This window comes from Punica granatum, chromosome 3, assembly GCF_007655135.1.
Source record: "Punica granatum isolate Tunisia-2019 chromosome 3, ASM765513v2, whole genome shotgun sequence".
Taxonomy (NCBI): Eukaryota; Viridiplantae; Streptophyta; class Magnoliopsida; order Myrtales; family Lythraceae; genus Punica; species Punica granatum.
Genome location: NC_045129.1, coordinates 13,316,112 through 13,335,424, shown reverse-complemented (window position 1 = coordinate 13,335,424; position 19,313 = coordinate 13,316,112). Strand labels below are relative to the sequence as shown.

The window sequence follows — 19,313 nt, the reverse complement described above, 5'->3', positions numbered from 1 at the left end:
CCTTTGACGAATATTCAAATTCAATTCCCCAATAATTCCAAAGGGTGTGTGTGTCAGCGGACATGTGGATATAGATAGGTGAAGCACTATATATAAGCAATACAAGGGTACTTGCGGTCACTATATATATATATATGAGAAAGCGGTCCGGTCATATGGCCTAATAACATTTCCTTTTTGAATAAAATTTTATGGACTTTTTGAGTTTCAAAAATTTTAAATTATCTTTCAAAATGAAATTAACGACAAAATTTTCCGAATTATTTTCAGTTTTAATATTCCATTTAAAAAAGATCGAAAATATCATAAAAACTTTTAGATATTATAGTGATCTCTAGTTGCAACTGAAGACAATATGAATTTTCTAAATATAATTTTTTATATTTTTTATTTTCGAAATTATTTTTAATAAAAAATATTTTTTAAAGATATCTCATCATAAAATTCGATTTCTTTAATTTTTATAATTTATATAACATAATGTACTTAAAATTAATGAGAGGATTTTATAATATGTATAGATATTATTTAATAATCTTGAATTTTTTAATGTAAAAATTAGTATCTCATCACATAAATATTAACATCAAAATAAGTATGTATTGGCATATATATTTTCTAAAAAGGAATTTTCTAGGTTTTTATTTATTTATTTATATATTCAAAATTATTTTTAACAAAAAAGTATTTTTAAAAGATATCTCATCATAAAATTTAATTTCTTGATTTCTTTATTTTTTATAATTTTTATAACATGATGTATTTGAAATAAATGAGAAGATTTTATTATATGTATGTATAGATAATAGTTAATAATCTTGAATTTTTTAAATTAAAAAATTTAATATTTCATCACATCAATATTAACATGAAAATAAGTATATATTAGTATATATATTTATTTACATAATATAAATATACCTAATATATGGTTAAATAGACAACTTTCAGTGTCTATATAGGAAGAAAAAATATAAATAAATTATATATTTTTATAGATATCTATTTTTAAAAAATAGATTAGATAATATTATATATATATATATGAATAATATATTTTTTTAAAAAAAAATCAGATTTATCAACCATAAAAGGAAAACTGATCAAATCATATTTTATCTAGACTCTATATGATAGTTATAAATATGAATCATTATGCACATACACATGGGCCTATTCAACTTTCAAATATGTCTACAACTAGACACGAGCTTTCGAAATGTATTTCTATCCCTAGGTGCTAGTGAGTTGATTAAATTTATGCTTTAATTTTCTCTCATTTTTATTGTAATTTTTTCATTTTTAAAATTTTTTTCCTTATATTTTTTTTCTCAATATCAGCGATGTGACTTTCTATCTCTCGAACGGCTATCCCTAGAAACAAGCTCTTAGAAAGTAAATTCGTCTGCAACTAATCGAGAAGAGGGTTGTTTGTTTATTTTATTATGTTCGTTTTACTTTTGACTCTCGAATGAATTTTTCTTTCTAATTCTTAATTATAATTTCTATTGGTGTACTATCTAGTGCAACATACGCTCTCCACGACTAGTTGAACAATAAAGAGGGATATTATATGTCCTATCATTGCTTTTGCACAATTGGGGAAAAAAAATGAAAAAGAAAAGAGGAAAATCCATCGGGCTCACTTTCACCCTTACTGAATCTAGTGCATATATACCGTCGTAATCATCAGACGCGTATCGTTTTATGTCCACTGATCGTTGACTGTCGTTTGCAATGTTCAAGCTTGTATCAGCCAACAACCCCATTGGAACATATTCGCCGATGACCTTCATTATGTGTGCGAAGATCCTCAAAGACTAGCCATTTACTGTATTTGGTCATGTAATAAAATGAGTCCATTACAGTGTGATTCTGAAAGTGTTGGATTTGAATCTTATGAAGGCCTAAGAATGTCGAAATCATTATTCTTTGCAGTTCACTTTTATCTCGGCGATCGCGTTGAATATATTGGGATATTCATTTACATGTGGTCGGAATGAGGAAAAGATAAAAAAAAGGTGAATAAGCAGGATAAAAGCCACTGCTTGTGAATGTGAACATATCAAATCTCACGTCCTTGTGGGTGGGTTTGTGGACCCAGCCGACCACTAACCCAAGCCGTGGTCCATTGTTCAATGGATAATATAGTAAATGTAGGGTTAGGCAAACTAAGAAAAAGTGCCATGGCAACATGACATTTCACCTGTAGAAAGCCCACATTGGTTTGATTTCTTCCGTTTTTAGCAAAAAGAAGTGCCCTTTCTCATCTCTCTATATCCAAAAGAGCAATCTATATCATATATATGGCTCTCCTCTATCTCGGGATTGATCCATCACCCGACTTATCGTAAAATATTGAAAATTGAGGATTTGTTACAAGTAAGGTTTACTGATCTCGGTGCGTTTTATATTTGAAATGCGAATGTATGTTTCTGTTGATTGATTGTAATGGTATGAGGTATGGTCGCCATGGACGAGAAGGAATCAATTTGTTTTGTTCACATGACATTCAGATATGGATAAAAATGCAGCTGCTGAGCAGCTTGTAGTTCCAATAGGGGAGCAATGTATAACAAGGACAAAAATCTTACTTTGCCGAGGCCATAGCCATAGCCCACGTCCGAATATACAATGGAATATCATGAGAATTTTTTTTTTTTCCTTTTTTTCTTTATTCATTATTCCTCAGGCTCTGACTGATAGAATTCATTAAGGAGCTATAACTATTGGAGCCAAGATGCGCCTGAAAGATACTACACAATCGTATATTACTTTGGACCTCTATACAAATTTTCATGCTAATTGTTTGTTGTGCTGTCACGTATGAGGTTATAAGCCGTGCCAAATGAGGCATGCTATCACAAATTCAGAGACTTCAAATATCATTTTTCGAACGCAATCTTACATAAATTGGTGATAGAACCTGTGAATCTTTTTTTTTTTTCGATGACAAGGGAAGTCCGTAAACTTAGTATAATAAAATAAAAAATCTAATAGATAATAAAATGGTACAAATAGTCTCACTGAATCAGTTAAGTTTTATTGTTCGAAACTCAAGTCTCGTAATTATGTATTTGTTAGCTATGAAAGGAAATAAACGGCGTGACATTAAGGATACCAAGAAGAATGGATGAAGAGAAATAAGAGCTCCCATGTTAGCAGGCTTATACGAAGAGGATGAGCAAATATTAAATGGTTACATCACGTTCATGGCGGTATGATACTTCTAAAGTTATGTTATACTTTAATAATATATACTTATCTTTTTTATTCTTGGAATTTAATATATTTTGTCGATAGAAAAAAAGTTATCTTTCTCTCCAGCACCTCCCCAACCTAGCCGTCATCCCTGGCTACGCTGTTGGTTGGCGCCTGTTGCCTTCCCCGGCCTGGATTATTGGTTTGATTTGGTGGCTCGACTCTGTGATTGGTCCCTAGAGCACGAGTATCGCTCAAGAACCCCCTCTGCTTTACTCTGATGTTGAGGTCTCCTCGGAATATCAATATCAAATGGCTGAGTTCTACATGGATATATGGCTCGAGGACCCTTCCCTAGTTTACCAGGGTCCATGTGTGACGGCAAAGGATTTTGATCGAAATTTTCGAATAGCTGCTACTTTGTATTTCACCTCAAATCTCCCGTGTAGTATATACCTAGGAGGATCCGATTATTTCTGATCTTGCATTTTTCGTTTTCTTGAGCATTTTACCTTATGTACTTTTGTCATGCACTTATTGCATGTTATGAATGAATTCTCAAGGTTCAAGAGCAAAAATATCTACATATATATTTTATCGATTTTTCTATGTGCTGAAATTTCCCAATTTTATTTATTTATTAGAGTGAACATATCTTGAGCAATTTCTCAATAATAAAAAAAATGCAGCACATATATTTTTGTTTGGAAATCAAAGAGCTTTTTTCTGTACATAAAATTACGAGAGGTTAACTTCAATTTTTGTACGTGATCATTTTCCTTATTTTTAAGAAAAGTAAAAAGAGGGGGAAAGAAAAAGAAAAGAAAAGAAGAAAAAGAAGTGCCAACAGCTGCAGTGCGGTCCATCTTCCCTCCATTTTCCCCTGTTCTGAGAAGACTTTCTTTACCTGCAAATGCAGTGCCAATGGTAACGCCAAGAACTCTCTCTCTCTCTCTCTCTCTTAGTCAAAAGCTCATCGGGACCCTCCACTCAGTCTGGGCCCCAGAGAAAAAAAAAAAAACAAGAAGCTTTATTCTAATCTCCTTTGTTCGTTTCCCAGTCACTTCATTCTCCTAAACACATATACTGTAGCACATAATAATCCAAAATCAACGTTTGGGTTTAGTGCTCATCACCATGATAGTATTCCATCTGTAAAGCAACACCCCCCCTTTCGTTTCTTGGATCCTCTTCAATTTTCACATCACACCCAACGACACCCTCACCCCCATGACCAGGGTAGTCTTCTTCCATCCTTAGCTTTGTCCTTCTTCGCTCTTCTTCTTCTGAACCAGCCGTGACCGAATACCAACCTCGAGAACCCAGAAGGGAAAAAGAAACAACCTTTGATCGTTTCGTCCTCACCCCGACAATGCCTTCAAGACAACTCCCTCCATCTCCTAACCTCGTAGCCCAACCAACCTCCTTCGCCAGGACCAAAGTCCTGTTCTTAGTCCTCATCATATCTTCCTCTGTTGTCATCCTCCTGGCTGTCCTCTACTTGCTCTACCATTTCTACTACTCCCTTCTCAACCGGACGAGGACCATCCCTTTCGACTCCAGCACTCCCCTCAAGCTCCACCGGTTCTCCTACCGGGAGCTCAGGTCCGCCACCGGCGACTTCGACGAGTCCAACATCGTCGGCAAAGGCGGGTCCGGGACGGTCTTCCGGGGCCTGCTCAGGGACGGCAAGTCCATCGCCGTCAAGAGGCTCGATGGTCTGTCTCTCGAGACGGAGCGGGAGTTCCAGAACGAGCTCCAGATCCTCGGCGGGCTGCGGTCTCCGTTCTTGGTGACCCTCTTGGGCTACTGCGTCGAGAAGAACAAGCGCATACTCGTTTACGAGTATATGCCGAACCGGAGCCTGCAGGAGTCCATCTTCGGGGAAGGGCAGTCGGGCTTGAGCTGGGAGATGCGGTTTGCTATCATACTCGATGTTGCTCGGGCCTTGGAGTTCCTCCACCTCGGGTGCGACCCGCCTGTGATTCATGGGGATGTGAAGCCGAGTAATGTCCTTCTTGATTCCGATTTCCGGGCGAAGGTGTCAGATTTCGGGTTGTCGAGGATGAAGGTGGAGGGAGAGTTTGGGCTGGATTTGTTCAGTCAGGATTTGGGGAGGAGTCAGGAGCTGTGGAAGAGCCAAGAGCTCTCGGGAGCTTTGGCTCCCGAGACTCCCGTTATTGGCACCCCAGGCGAACGTGTTGATAGCCCTCAGGAGGTAGATTTCGCCCTCGCCTTGCAAGCTTCTTCCTCGTCGAAAACGAGTCGGACGACATACAATGTTAAAGCTCTGAGCTTGAATTCTGCTAATTACAATGCTAACATTGAGGGTGAGAGTGATGTCTGGGGAGGGAGCGGAAAGGGTAAGGAGGTCTCGGTGGTCGATATTGGGTGCGACGAATGGAGCAACAAGTTTGTTCCATACAGTGATGAGCTATTCGGCTTTAACCGTGCGAAGGATGTGAATTTGAACGCTTGTTTGAGTGCTAGCGATGCTTCGGGTGGGAAACAGTGGGGAAAGGATTGGTGGTGGAGACAGGACGGGAGCGGAGAACTGTGCAGTAAAGACTATGTCATGGAGTGGATCGGGAGCCAAATCTGCCCGTCAACAAACCCTGATTGGGATGACGATGATAAGAAGAGCATTCCTGAGAAGACCGAGCAGAGCAGTTCTCCCCAGTTAGATAGAGCGGAAAATGTGAATGTACCTCAAGTTCGACATCCTGCGCTGGAACTTGACAAGAACGATGACTCCAAGGGCGAGAATAACTCTACAAAGAGGCACCGGAAGATGCAAGACTGGTGGAAAGAGGAGCGAGTGGCGGAAACTAGGTCGAAGAACAAGAGAAAAGGCAGTAGTAAGTTGAGAAATCTCAGAGTGAAGTGGAAGAAAGGCTTCAAGTTGCCTCATTTCGGCCTGGGACGTCGGTTTCACTTTTACAGGAGGAAAAAGTTTGGTGATCAGAACGGGAATGATTTGGAGGCAGATGGAGAGTTCAGTTTCCGGAGAGGTTGGAAGAAGAAGAGCAGCCGTTCCAATGGGAGCGACATGTGGAGTGGAGACCTATTCAGCCGAGAGCTTAGCAGCACGACGAGCATGAGAGGGACCCTCTGTTATGTGGCTCCAGAATATGGAGGTTGCGGTTACTTAATGGAGAAGGCCGATGTTTATAGCCTCGGAGTATTGATCCTTGTGATCATATCAGGCAGAAGACCTCTGCATGTCCTCGCCTCTCCTATGAAGCTCGAGAAGGCGAACCTGATAAGCTGGTGCAGACAATTAGCCCATGCGGGAGAAGTCCTCGAGCTTGTGGACGAGAAGCTAAAAGGCGAGTACAATAAGGAGCAGGCGAGCCTGTGCATAAATTTAGCACTGACTTGCCTGCAGAAAATGCCTGAGCTGAGGCCCGATATTGGAGAGATTGTTAAGATATTGAAAGGGGAGATGGATCTCCCACCAGTACCGTTTGAGTTCTCTCCCTCCCCTCCTTCTAAATTATTCGGTAAATCCAGGCGAAAAGAGAAGGCAAGCGCAGACTGAGCTTCGTCGCGAGCTCGCCTACGAAATTTGTTCAAAACTGATTTCTAACAAGTAGCTTGGGTCTGAGATTGCTGTTTCTGATGTTATTTACTTGCTGATGCCTGACCATTTTGTTCTGAAACTGTTAATTGTCAGTCCCCATTTTGTAGTATGAGTTATCTTGTAAATAGTTATTTGTACTCTGCAGAGAAGAAAATATTAGTTTTTGTGATGAATATACACGAATTTTCTTCATTTACATTCTGCAAATTGACCAATGACGTGAATACTCCAAATATGCAGATCAGAGGCAGACTGAGGCCCTATTTGCATTGCCGGTGTCGATTTAGCCAGAAAAATTAGATGGCCAGTTATCGGTTCTTGGGGAGAGAACAGAGATAACTTGACGCTGCAAAATACCGAAGAAACAAACTGTTTCTCATCTCCCCTTTTCTCGCTTAGGATTTGCATTAGCACTCAATATTCGGGTTCGCCTTCTCTTTTGTCGTCCACAGTGACAAAGTGGTGAAGAAGCGGTGAAAAGTAATCACAGTCCGATGGTAATCATGGACATGAATTATTTAGTCACGGGGCGAAGATCCCATCATTATCGGGAGACAAAAGTATATACTATAAAGACATGGAGGTTGTGCCACTAACAACCTTTAAACATGAAAAGCGCAAAGCTGTGCATCAGCAACAGAAAAAGGAGAGGCTCATCATTGAAGCTTGTCTTTCGCTTTTTCCAGAAGGAGGAAAAGAATCTGGTCTAATCAACGGAGAGTAAATACCGTAACACTATAATACTTCTGCTGGCTGATATTTGAGTAAGCTCGTACAGCATGAGATCGAATAGATGGGCCTGGATCTTGATCGCTGAGTCTCTTCTGTTAGACTGACGAAGGGCTTTGGCGGCTTTCGATCATTGTGGGCTTTTTGTCCGGTATTACCTAGTTTGGCATGTCCAGTGCTTCCCGTTTCCTTCTCTCAAGGATAGGCCTTTGATTATGGAATCGGGAGGACAGACTAACCTTAGTCATGTGAGTTTAAAAATGCGAGCTCGGATGCACTCTGGCAAAGAAGTTAGGACTGCTTGGATACATGGCCAGCAGTACCAGGATTAATGGCCCCTCGATTGAACGCTCAGTTTACCCAAAACCTGATGTGAATTTTAGAGAAAGCCATCTAATTTCCCTCAAAGTACACATCTGAACCTCCCATCAGTAAGTTCACTCACAATAGAATATCACTGAACTGAGCTGTCTACAGCTACTTGCAGAAATCATCACAATTAACATAATCATGTGTTACTTCTCTTGGCCACCTTCAGCTTCACTCAGCTTGTATGAAAGTATACGTGATCTGACAGTTCGGTCCTGATTCAGTAGCTGAGCTTGAGAACATTTTTATGCAAACTCGCTAGTGAAGCAGTTTGTAACTTCATCTATAGTCTCCTAGTTTGCAACTTCCTCTGCAGTCTCCTCTGAAAATTCTCTCTTCCTTATCCACCCCTTTGAACAGCATACCAGCACTCAACGTGGAAATAGCTGATGTGATGAGATGCATCTTCGTCGACAATCCCATCAGTCGCCTCTCAGAGCTCTTAGAGGGAGAGTACCCGGACCAAAGGAGTCTTGATCTTCAAGGAAGCCACCGGGTATTGATCAACCTTCCATTACTCAACAAGAAGTTTTCCTTCTGTTCAGCCTTTTCCTCTTGCTTCATTGACTTTATGATCTCCAGAAATTCACCATCTCTATTAAGATGAATCGGATTGATGAGCCAGTGATATGCGAAGATACTAGTTGACTTTATTTAAAGTATAATGGGGGTTAAGAATTAACAATCTTTGAGTTAGCATCACATAAAACCAAAAACAATTCCAATGGTGTACAATTTAAAGCCAATGACTTATGCTGGGGCAGTTAGCATCTTTCATCAGTTTCATTTTCTTTTTTTTGGCCTGGAAATTTGTGACCAGTTTTAACGGGAGGCCCACACGAGAAGTCCTACCGATAAGATTCGAATCTAGAACCCTTTTGGCTCTGTATCAAATACGAGTCCTGCTACAGTGAAGCCCCTTATCTCTTCCACAATTATATTTTTAGTGTGTTGTCTTCTGAACTACCTAATTTTAGCTTAAAGGTCTTTCCTAAACCAAGTCTGCCATGAAGCCAGACATTGGATAACTACGGAGAACACCATTTCAAACGAAACAAATGAGTAATGAACAAACTATGATTTGCTCGTGCTGCAGTGAATATTCCAATTACGATCGGTTTGGACCAATCGAGCCCACTGTATTTCCCTAACATTTGAGTGCCGAACACCTTAGGATTATCTACAATGAAGACATTTTATAAGGTAAGCAAGCGATTCGAAGAAGCTCTTAAGGGAAACTTGGATCCTCATCAAACTAAAAGGGCTAATTCATATTTAACAATGCCGCTTGAAATATCATAACTATGCCAACTAATTAAAAACAAAATGACTACTTTCCAAGAATGGCTATCTTTCAAATACAAACTTCTTCAGCAGATTACATACAGTTCCGAGACAATAACTAAAATGAAATAAACTTCCCATGACTTGGAAATATCAAAAGCAAAGGCATTTCACTAGCATTACTAAAACCCAATCCAACAGCTAGAGAATTAAACCAGATCCAAACCACATCAAAGCACCAAAAACAGCAACTAGATTAGCCCTCAAACCCATGAATCTGCCATCAAAGTCCAACCTCTGAGCTGAAGACGAGCTGTTGGAAGAAAGGTTGAGACTCGCGGAAGACGAAGGGGGTGGGGGCAGGGGGTGGACCAAAACGGAGACCTTCATGCCATTAAAGCACTGCCCATTCCCGCCGATGAAGTAGTATCTCTTGGCCTCCTTGAGGGGAATGAAATCCTTGCCACTGGTCCAGTTCCCAATTGCCCCTTCGGTCGTGCAGTTGTCGTACCCAGTCTGGTTCACCTCGAACACATTGTACATCATCTTCTGGTACCTAAATGCTGTCCCAAGAACCCCATTACAGACAGGAAACAGGGCATGGCAGCCATTGAATTATAAAAAAATTCAGCTTTCATCCTCATTCTACTCATGTTAAAGCAAAATCTTGTTCCAAGAAGCCGAGGTTCCCTACAGCTACTCATAAAAATTTCACCTTTTACTACTTTGGAGTTCAGATCCAACAGAATAGAGTTGGAATCAATGGGAGAGAGGCAGAAAGAGAGAGAGAGGGAGCATACAGATGAGGTCGCCGACATAGAAGGTCTGGTTGTTGGCCCAGAGGGTGTAGTTGAAGCCGGGGTTCCACCCCTTGTTGGCGCCGACAATGTGGTCGGTGGCGGAGACGACGTAAGCGGCGGAGACGAAGATGAAGAGGACGAGGAAGAGGCTGAGCTGGGTTGAGCTGGCCATCTTCACTATCACTCTGCTACTCTCTGCTTACCGGTGCAGAGACAGATATACTTCTCTCTCTATCTCGAGCCTTGACTGAGAGTGGAAGTGGGCGCAGTGCGCACCCTCCCCAGGCTTCCATCAGTATCATGTGGTCGGACGAATGAACGACGACCGTTAGATCAATGTGTAGGCCCTTCTATGATTGGAAAGTTTTGTTTGGGTTAGTTCGGACCTGCCAGAGGTGATGGTTTTGATTTAGGGGTGAAAGTAAGCACTTTCAAATGTCGGTGACCAGCTTGTAATAACTGCCGGGGACCAACTTCTAATATCTTCAAATTTTTATTTTTTGATCAATGATAAATCTTTATGTGGTGAATTCTTATCTTGAGGAAGCATGTCTGCCATTCCTCCATCCTTTCCTCTTCTTTTTCTGGGCTTTAATGTTCCACCAGCTTAGTCCCCAAGCTTTGGATGTCTTATTTATGAGTCCCTTTACTTCAGCTTGATTTGCTCAAGTGGCCCAGATAGTTCTATTCAATCAAGTCCATCGAGTTTGCATCCCTCAACGAGGAATTCGGCTAATCTCAATGTCAATCCATGCCCTTGATCAAAACTCAAGGACTCTTGATCGAGGAAACCAACAACTAGTAACCTTTTTCGGGCCTCCATCGAGGTATCTGCCTAGGCCAAGAATCCTTATTGGAGGATTCATCCTGGGTTCCTCAATCTTCAGTAGCATCTTTATGGACTTTTGGATTTCTAGGTCGAGGCTCGCGACTTGAGTCAATTCGGCTCAATGTCAAATTTTTATTCACTTTGTACTTTTTGAAGGATATCCAAACCTAAATTCAACAACCCATGTAGACACTTCTAATCATCAGTGAAGCATTTTATTTAGCAAAAAAAAAAGAAGACTTTATGGACTTTTGGATGGACACAATAGTGGGATTTATTGTCAAAAGTTGGGGGATAAAAGTACATGAAATTTAAGTTTGGGGACTTGAGTAATAATAAACTTGAGAATTCAGGTACTATTGCCCTATTTTGCCATTTCTTTCGATTGCAAAGCAGGTAGACCTATTAGAGAATGGTGATTCTAGGATGGAATGTCAACTTGTGTTTTATGGTGAAATATTAATTTTAACCATTAGATCTCACCAACTTTTAATATCATCCGCTATTATTTACATGTTTTGCCTCCAATATTTCTAGTCCCTCGTGTTTTTGTTTCATAATTTTCGTCGACAATACTATATCATTGTTCTCAAATCTTCCAGCCACATGTACTAAAACCCTATAATCCGCCACATCATCCACCCGACATCCACATGGCCATGTCATCAACATTAATTTCGACACGTAAGCAGCACTCTAAATTTATTTGACTTTATATGTGGCCAGATGGACTTGCAATCAAATTGAAAGTTCTATGGGCGAAAATGTTATCTTCAATATTAGAAGGACTAAAAAAATCGGCGTTTCACCATGGAACAAAAATTAGGGTTCCATCCTAGAATTTTCAAATATAATTAATGAGAAAGTTTATAACAACTAGTCGTGCATTTAGAATTTTATCTTTTTCTTTGCTAATTTTATCATATAAAATATTTGCTATGAATTGTTGAAAATAATAATTTACAATTGCACAAAAAAATTACAATCACTAAAAGTATAATATTAAATATATAATACTAATAGTAATTTAATTTCATGAATAAGATAAAGGAAAAATTATATAAAAGAAGAGAATTTAATATAAGTCTTGAAAATTCAATATTGTCAAGATTATGCATAAAAATATTATAAAGAAAATTTCAAATCATGGAAAGATGATTTTTTGTCTTCAGTATTATTGCAATTCTTATGGTGACGCATCTTGTTATATGTTAACACACACATAAAATTAGAAAACCCACAAATGCTACAAAAGTTTATATGTGAGAAAAAAGTAAAAAGTTGAAGAGGTCACCTTCAGAAGTCCAATTATAGACGTACTAAATCTATAGATAACACAAAATATAATATAAAGTACACATTGTAATTGTATCTATAAAAAAATGATATGATTTGCTTTTTGAAAAATAAATATATAACACATCATATCTATAAATATATGATCTAATTTGTTTTTGAAAAACAAATTTCATGATTTGTTTTAATTAGATTTTCTCATAAAATATTATTATTTAGAAAAATAAAAATAAAAAAGACAAGTCCCATAAATCTATATCTTTATGATTTGCAAAAATTAAAAATTAGTTAAAAATAGCTTAAAAACTCGAGAAAATAATGACCGGTCCCACATATGTATATTTATATATATATTTTAAAATAAAAATAAAAATAATTTAAGGAAAGCTAAAAATCGAGAAAACAAAGAACAGTCCCACATATCTATATCTGTATATTTTTAGACAATTTAAAATTTTTGTTATAAAATAAAAACTCAAAAAATTGAGATATTACATTTAAAAGATCGAGAAAATAATAATTGTTCCCACAAATCTACATTTATATCTTTTAAAAATTTTAAAATCTCTTTTTAAAAAAAATTACCTTAAAAAATCGAGAAAATAATGAATGGTCCTAAAAATTCTATCTATATTTATATATTTTTAAAAATTAAAAAAAATTTGTTCAAAAATTTTTAAAAATCGAGAATACTTCATTCAGAAACGGAGCGTTCTAAAAAAATTTAATCGGCCCACCTTTATCCTGGTTTTATATGCATATATAGATAGATTTCTAATAAAACTTGAAGAAGAAATGAAAACACCTTTTGAGAAAAAATGAAATAAAAACACTTCTCTATTCTCTAGAATAATTTCATTTTTTTATTGGGCCTCTTACCACCAAAGATGATGATTTAATTTAGGGAAAATAGCACCCCTTAACACAGTTTGAACGGCATTTTCACCTCCTAGCACGGTTTTAAAAATTGACACGTCATAGCACAAATCACCATTCTCTTTTCAAATCTAGCACACCGTTTAAATTTCATCCGAAACCATAACAGTGAGTTGAGCTAGCCTTCAAGGTAGGTCCTCTCTGCACATGTGGAACGCCACGTGTAAAATATTATACATCAAAAAAATAAATAAATTATACATAAAAAAAAAATAATTTTTTTTTTCATGAGGGGCAGGTCGGAGGAGGGACCTCTCTGCTGGCCGCCCTTTCTCAGAGGGTGGTCGTCGAGGGCCTATCGAACTTCTAGCAATGTCCCCCCTCAGGCGACATCACTAGCTCCGTTGGAGCACATCTTCCCAGCAACATGAATCTGGCTCTGGTTGTCGTGCTGGTTCAGAGCCCCCTCACAATACCAAAAGAACCAAACTTCATCTTCCCAATGCTCTCAATCTTCTTCCACCTCCTCGAAGAGGACGAGCTCCGGTTCACAGCTGCTGCTACTGCTCCTCCTGAAGCTTCTCGCCCCACTGCAACACTTCTCGAGCTCAAATAGCGAGAACCCACCTTGAAAATCAGAAACCCCAACAGCTCCAGAACTACTCAGGACAAAAATAAAACCTTTTGGCAGGAACCCATTTGAAACCAGAGCAAAAAAGGATCAAGCTTTGAGCATGTTAATACTATCTCTAGCTACCCATTTACTCTGCTGCAGAGAAGATCGGTGGGAGGAGGTCGATTGAGTGGAAAACAAGGGGAGGAAGAAGGAGAAGAGGGGATCAAAGCTTTGTGTGTGTGTGTGTGTGTGTGGGGGGGGGGGGGGGAGTCCGTCGGCCCTCGGCGACCACCCCTTGAGGGGGGCGGCCGGCAGAGGGGATCCCCTCTTTCAACCTGCCCGCACTTTTTAAATTTTTTTTTTATTTTTTCTTATATTTATAAATTATTTAATTTTATGGTGCAAGGGGACCAATCAACGTGGCCAGGGCTTTTTAACAGCAACCTAACGGACATCTAACGGCGTGCTAGTTTTGCCAAGAAAATTTAATTTTATGATATGACGTGCCAATTTTAAAAACCGTGATAGGAAGTGAAAATGCCGTTCAAACTGTGATAGGGGTGCTATTTTCCCTGTAATTTACACCCACTTTCATTTGGCAATTTCTTGATTTTCACATCTTGCTTTTATATCGTCTCTGTAGCTACTGCCGTCCACTGTATATAAAGAGGGAACAAGTTGCTGTATGTTCTCACATTTAATCATACACACATAAGGTGAAAAAGGTACAAATTGTCCTGCCCCTTCATTTCCGCCGAAACATGAAGAACATCTCGTCAACATTATTGCTTGTGGCATTCCTTTTCCTCGTTTTATCTTCCGGTATGTTGTTCATCTTCTTCCGGGATCAGTCGTGTTGATTTTCAGTTGAGAAATCATCAGAACAGAGGAATGTTTTTCTGATTGATTATGCCTGTTCCTTCTCCGGAAACAGGTTTTATGTTGGGAGAGGCGCAGGAGCAGGGATGCACCCAGCCTCCATTCAAAGTTCGGGGATGCTTTACAGAGGAGTGCGTAAATTTGTGCAAATCAATGTTCGGCAGCACCAGCAGTGGAAAATGTGTCGACGCCGATCATTGTTGTTGCATTGAGTAGCTTAGATATTGCATGAAACCTCATGAATAAAGCCAATCTCCAATAAATAAAACCTGCTATGGGTTCCCAGTTCCGCTCTTTAACAACGTACTCTTTCTCAACTTCACTATATACATATTGTCTGCAACTTAGAGACTGCAAAGAAATAACAAATTATGGCCACAATCCACCGAAGATATATCCGAAACATTTTTCCGTATAATCTCTACAGAGAGGGGAAGGACTTGCTCCTGATTTATATGTACAAAGAAACAGAGTGGAGGGAGGGAAGTGTATCTATCATATGTAAGGATTGATGTGAGAGGAGTAGTCCCGAATCCCAGCTCCTTCCCATCCCATCCACTCTTCCCACAAATCCCAGTCGGGATTATCCACCCCTCGCATTGGCTCGTCCACTCCTTGATCGCGAGGCTGGCACATCTGTGACCGATCAGATTCTCCTCTCAGATTGTTCATAACAGTCTGCATCACAAGACCAATGAACACTCAAGACCGACTTTTTAACCTTTTCTATGATAATTCAATTGTTTATGAAAATCATTCGGAATCTTGTGGATGGAAAAAATTCACACCACTAAAAAAAAAAAACCAATGGTGAAAGGGAAGCTTTTAACTTACTCCATATGCTTCGTTGATCAGATGAAACTCCAACCGGCAACTGCTTCCTCTGCATACATCCGGATGATACTGAAAAGACACCGAAAAAACTTTATTAGTATCCTGGAAAGGCACAAAATCCCTATTTCATTTCAATTTCGAATGAAGAAGCGAGGAAGGAGGAGGCAAGAAATGGAACTCGAACCTGAAGGGCGAGCTTCCGGAAAGCTCTCTTGACCTCGGACATGGAAGCACCGCGTTGGATCCTCAATGTCTTGTACGGATCCATACCCGGAGATGGGTAAGAGCAGAAAACCTTAACAAAAGCCCGACTCCCCTCCTCCGCCATATCCCTCGTATTCCTCCTCATTGTCCGGTCCCTTGGCTGATTCCAAACAAAAGCTGCATTCTTCCCGATCAATCCAACAGCAGAAGCCATTTTATCCAAAGCAGAACTGTGATATAAAATTGATTCAAGCAAGCCCGGGTTTATAATGCGGTAAACTTTTCAGAGTTTTATCTTGACCTTGGGGTATTGGTTTTGAATGGATCAGCAGGGACGGCAAACAGGAAGGTGCCCTTTGAAATACGGGCGATGACCCTTCCGCCTTTGGCCTTTGAACTTTGATTCATCAGGTTCCTTCGTAGCAACTTCATTGTAACGTAATCTGCTTTACGGTAATTAAAATTATTCTATGGAGGCACACGACCTCATTATTTAAATCGAGATTAGGAAGGACGAAGGAGGAGGTAGGACAGACCGATGTGTCTCACAATATGCGGATTCGAGCTTTTACAAGAATTTTATTAGTTCTTTCTTGTCAGATCGGCGCAACGGCTAACCATTAAAAAATTCCCAGAAGTTTCTCACACCAGTTGCCGCTTAAGAATTTTATGAGTTCGTGTTTTCTCGCACCATTTGGAGCTTAAGAATTATCGAAAGTTTCTCATCTGTCTATTGGTTGGCCAATTACTCGAGATTGATTGACCGTTAAACTTGCGAATTCTGCCAGATAAGGAAAAGGACAGAAATCTAATGTCAACCTCGACATCTCCTGACTTTTTCAAGATCGGATGAGATGAATTTTTATTTTTATTTTCATTTTTTTTCAAGCGTGCACCACTTAGTATTTAAAAGTTGAATAAATTCCGACTAATTTGAATTCAAGTAGTGTCGGTCCACTAAGATAAGCACTCCTCATCGTGAATCCAATCACAAGACTCGAATTAAGGGGAGCAGCCATCAGAACACCTAGACCAAGTCACGTTGATAAAACAATCTAAAACGTAAAAGATCAGGGAAGACGCGTTACATTTGAAGTCAAGCCAGAGAGCAGCGCCATCATTTTTCAATTGACTGGTGTTTCTTCGGTATTTCCGAAGTATATTAAAAAGAAAACCCCGTTTCCCACGTTGTATATATGGGATGAGCTCTCCGAGTGTGATCTGTCAATTTTCGGTGATCGGTGAATAGAACATATGTTAAATATATTTGTACATGTTGAGAAGTATATTAAGTAATAACTATGCGTGGTTTATATATTTATTACTCAATAGTACACGTATTCCATTCCTTCATCTCCTCTGTGGAACCCCATTTCCAAGCCAGTATTGATATTCAGTCGACTCATTTGGATATGAAATCGAAGTAACATGGCCAATCTGGTTACAGCCAAGCCAGGTCGGTGGGGGGCTACATCTTGCCTTGCAAGTCGTAGGTGTGGTTGGTCCGGTCATGACAAGCTTACGGGCTTGTTTAGCCTCGCTGGACCGTCTCTTCAGCCCTCTCAACCAGACTCCAATCCTCTGATCGAAGGGCCATAGAAAACCATGGCTCACCATTAGACCAAGGGCGAGGCGGTAGCATCGCTAGACCCTGTGCTCAACTGCCGAAATGTTTACTATTGCATATCTTCTAATTAAGGACAGCCATCCAATGACTCATTGATGAGAGATTTCTCAACCGGAGTTTGAAGAAAGGGAAAGGAGGAGTTTATACTGAACCGAGTATAGCTTCGGTATGTAATCCGACAGATGTTTCTCAAAAATTACAAAACAACTAGCAATCAAGTCCTTGAATACAAACCTCAAATCCTATGAGAACAAACAACCAAGACATCTCTTTTGTAAGTTATTTAAGGAAGGAAAAAAAAAAAAAAGATTACTAGACATTGAAAGGGAAAATTTGTTCAAATTCCAAGCCAAATTACGCTTAACAAAAAGCAAAACACAAAATCTAGCTAGTACAACGAAAATGAAAACAACTGAGTTTTTTTCAAGCCAAGATGAAACCTAAGCTCACCAATAACAGAACCGAGATGACAAACGATGGGCCGACTAAAGCAGGTGCTGCTGAGGCTCTGGGATTTGGTCGATGAACAACGTTTGCACCCCCATAGGCTCCCTTCCCTTTGCCACTTTTCCTTGAAACCGGAGCCATGTCCTGTTTCTTGTCTCTGACCAAACCACCTCCCTGTGGCAATCCATCCGTCAAGCTAAAACCTGCATAACGCACTTTGTAGTAGGCAAGTCTCGATATACAACAACAATACTGATAATATTGAATGAGTTGAAGTTCATACCTCGAGCTTCTTCTTGTCTTTGTGTGGAAGCAGATGAGCCTTCAACAGCCAAAACATACAGAGCCTGAGTGCACAGCAACGACAAGAAGAGCCAACCGAGAAGTTTCATGCTCATGTTCGCGTTATCTCTGTTCTTTTTCCCTCTCTCTTTTCCTGTGAACTTTTCGGTGCAAAGGTTTGTCTCGCTACTGAGGATAGGCTTAGCTCGAAGCAGAATGTGCTAGCGTTGTAGGGCATAAATTTATCAGATGAAATGCTAAAAGAACATATACTAAAGAAATCGAGGAGATGGGAGATTGCAGCTGGAGCGAATTAAAGAGAGGGCCCTGTCCTTTACAGAATCAGTCACAGACTCGCAGTATATGTATATACATATGGCAAACGAAGATGCCAGAGAAATATTAAGTGGTAAACGTAAAAGAAAAGCTGTACATACTCCCGAAGCCAAACATGCTTCTAGCTTTCTCTAGTCAATCGGTACATGCCAAATTCTATTTTGACGCGATTCCTGCTGTTTCCGTTTACTGATAGGAGTGAAGGTCAAATCTGCAACTGTTAAGGAGTATGAGATCTAGCCGAAAGAAACTCCTTAGCCATGTGAAACGTGTTATATGTAATATACATACACCTAAAAAACCTGTGCCCGGCATGAACCTTAATTATATTGAGAAAAGAAGTTCCCTCTATCTTAAAAGGTACAAAGAAAGATGCATGAGAAATCTGTTCATATCTCAAATAAAGCTACAAAGAGGGGGTACAGATTACCCACTAAGAAACTGAAAAGTACCTTTCTATGCTGGAAGGAGAATAAGATGCCCCGCTTCCATTATAAAATATGTTAAGTCTTTTACTTTCTGATGAAGCAAGCAAAGTAACATCAAAACGGAAAGCATACTGACCAGATGTCACGAAGCCTTGGAGAATCGGCTCACTGTATGCTGAGGCCGTGATGCCCGTTCCAGCAAAGGAAATCCTCTGATGCTTAAATCAGCCCATGGAAATACTAATTTTCATCTAATTTGAGATTACGGGTCCACCAACCATTACTCGCAGCTGCTAACTCTGATAAAAGCCCCCAGCTGCAAAAACAGAAAAATATTTCTTCAGTAGCACAGTGATGATCAGAGCCATTTGAATGCATATGGAACGAACACATCAAGCGATGCCAGGAGTTTAGGCTTGTATGTCATTACAGATCCTTCATCTACCCGTGGAGAAGAACACAGTCTGTGTAATTGCTTCCTTTATCTCCATGCATTAAATTCGCAAGCATATACGACCATCTAAAAACTGAACATCCAAAACTTCCATGAACGGGGTCATTGCATTACACACTGAAAAAGTAGAGTCGTGTCAGAAAGGAAAGGCGTTCCCAGGGCGTTCTGAATCAAGTTAAAGACGATACAAGTCATTAGCAAGAGATCTACATTGACATGGCAAAATACAGATTGGGCTG

At 39.5% G+C, this 19,313-nt stretch overlaps 4 protein-coding genes and 2 long non-coding RNA genes across 6 annotated transcripts; 2 read left to right on the top strand and 4 right to left on the bottom strand.

Annotated features, from left to right (window-relative positions):
• The first annotated feature begins 4,284 nt into the window (after positions 1–4,284).
• Positions 4,285–6,976, top strand: LOC116201607 (putative receptor-like protein kinase At1g80870). Its single transcript, XM_031532888.1, has one exon. The coding sequence runs from the start codon at positions 4,574–4,576 to the stop codon at positions 6,740–6,742; it is 2,169 nt and encodes a 722-aa protein (XP_031388748.1). The 5' UTR covers positions 4,285–4,573; the 3' UTR covers positions 6,743–6,976.
• A 2,153-nt stretch (positions 6,977–9,129) lies between these two features.
• Positions 9,130–10,162, bottom strand: LOC116198712 (lamin-like protein). The gene is made up of 2 exons (XM_031528934.1): positions 9,967–10,162; positions 9,130–9,729 (listed from the first exon to the last, which is right to left on the bottom strand). Exons 1-2 carry the CDS (start codon positions 10,136–10,138, stop codon positions 9,368–9,370), a joined length of 534 nt encoding a protein of 177 aa, XP_031384794.1. The 5' UTR covers positions 10,139–10,162; the 3' UTR covers positions 9,130–9,367.
• Positions 10,163–12,752: 2,590 nt separating this feature from the next.
• On the bottom strand, positions 12,753–13,831 carry LOC116201284. Its single transcript, XR_004155851.1, has 2 exons — positions 13,280–13,831; positions 12,753–13,168 (listed from the first exon to the last, which is right to left on the bottom strand). It is a non-coding gene; the product is annotated as an uncharacterized LOC116201284 (long non-coding RNA).
• Positions 13,832–13,920: 89 nt separating this feature from the next.
• On the top strand, positions 13,921–14,750 carry LOC116198724. The gene is made up of 2 exons (XR_004155373.1): positions 13,921–14,405; positions 14,518–14,750. It is a non-coding gene; the product is annotated as an uncharacterized LOC116198724 (long non-coding RNA).
• Positions 14,702–16,043, bottom strand: LOC116198722 (chaperone protein dnaJ 8, chloroplastic-like). The gene is made up of 3 exons (XM_031528944.1): positions 15,481–16,043; positions 15,297–15,365; positions 14,702–15,140 (listed from the first exon to the last, which is right to left on the bottom strand). Exons 1-3 carry the CDS (start codon positions 15,712–15,714, stop codon positions 14,958–14,960), a joined length of 486 nt encoding a protein of 161 aa, XP_031384804.1. The 5' UTR covers positions 15,715–16,043; the 3' UTR covers positions 14,702–14,957.
• A 1,201-nt stretch (positions 16,044–17,244) lies between these two features.
• Positions 17,245–18,518, bottom strand: LOC116198723. The gene is made up of 2 exons (XM_031528945.1): positions 17,858–18,518; positions 17,245–17,777 (listed from the first exon to the last, which is right to left on the bottom strand). The coding sequence occupies exons 1-2, from the start codon at positions 17,970–17,972 to the stop codon at positions 17,551–17,553; spliced, it is 342 nt and encodes a 113-aa protein (XP_031384805.1). The 5' UTR covers positions 17,973–18,518; the 3' UTR covers positions 17,245–17,550.
• Positions 18,519–19,313: the final 795 nt, after the last annotated feature.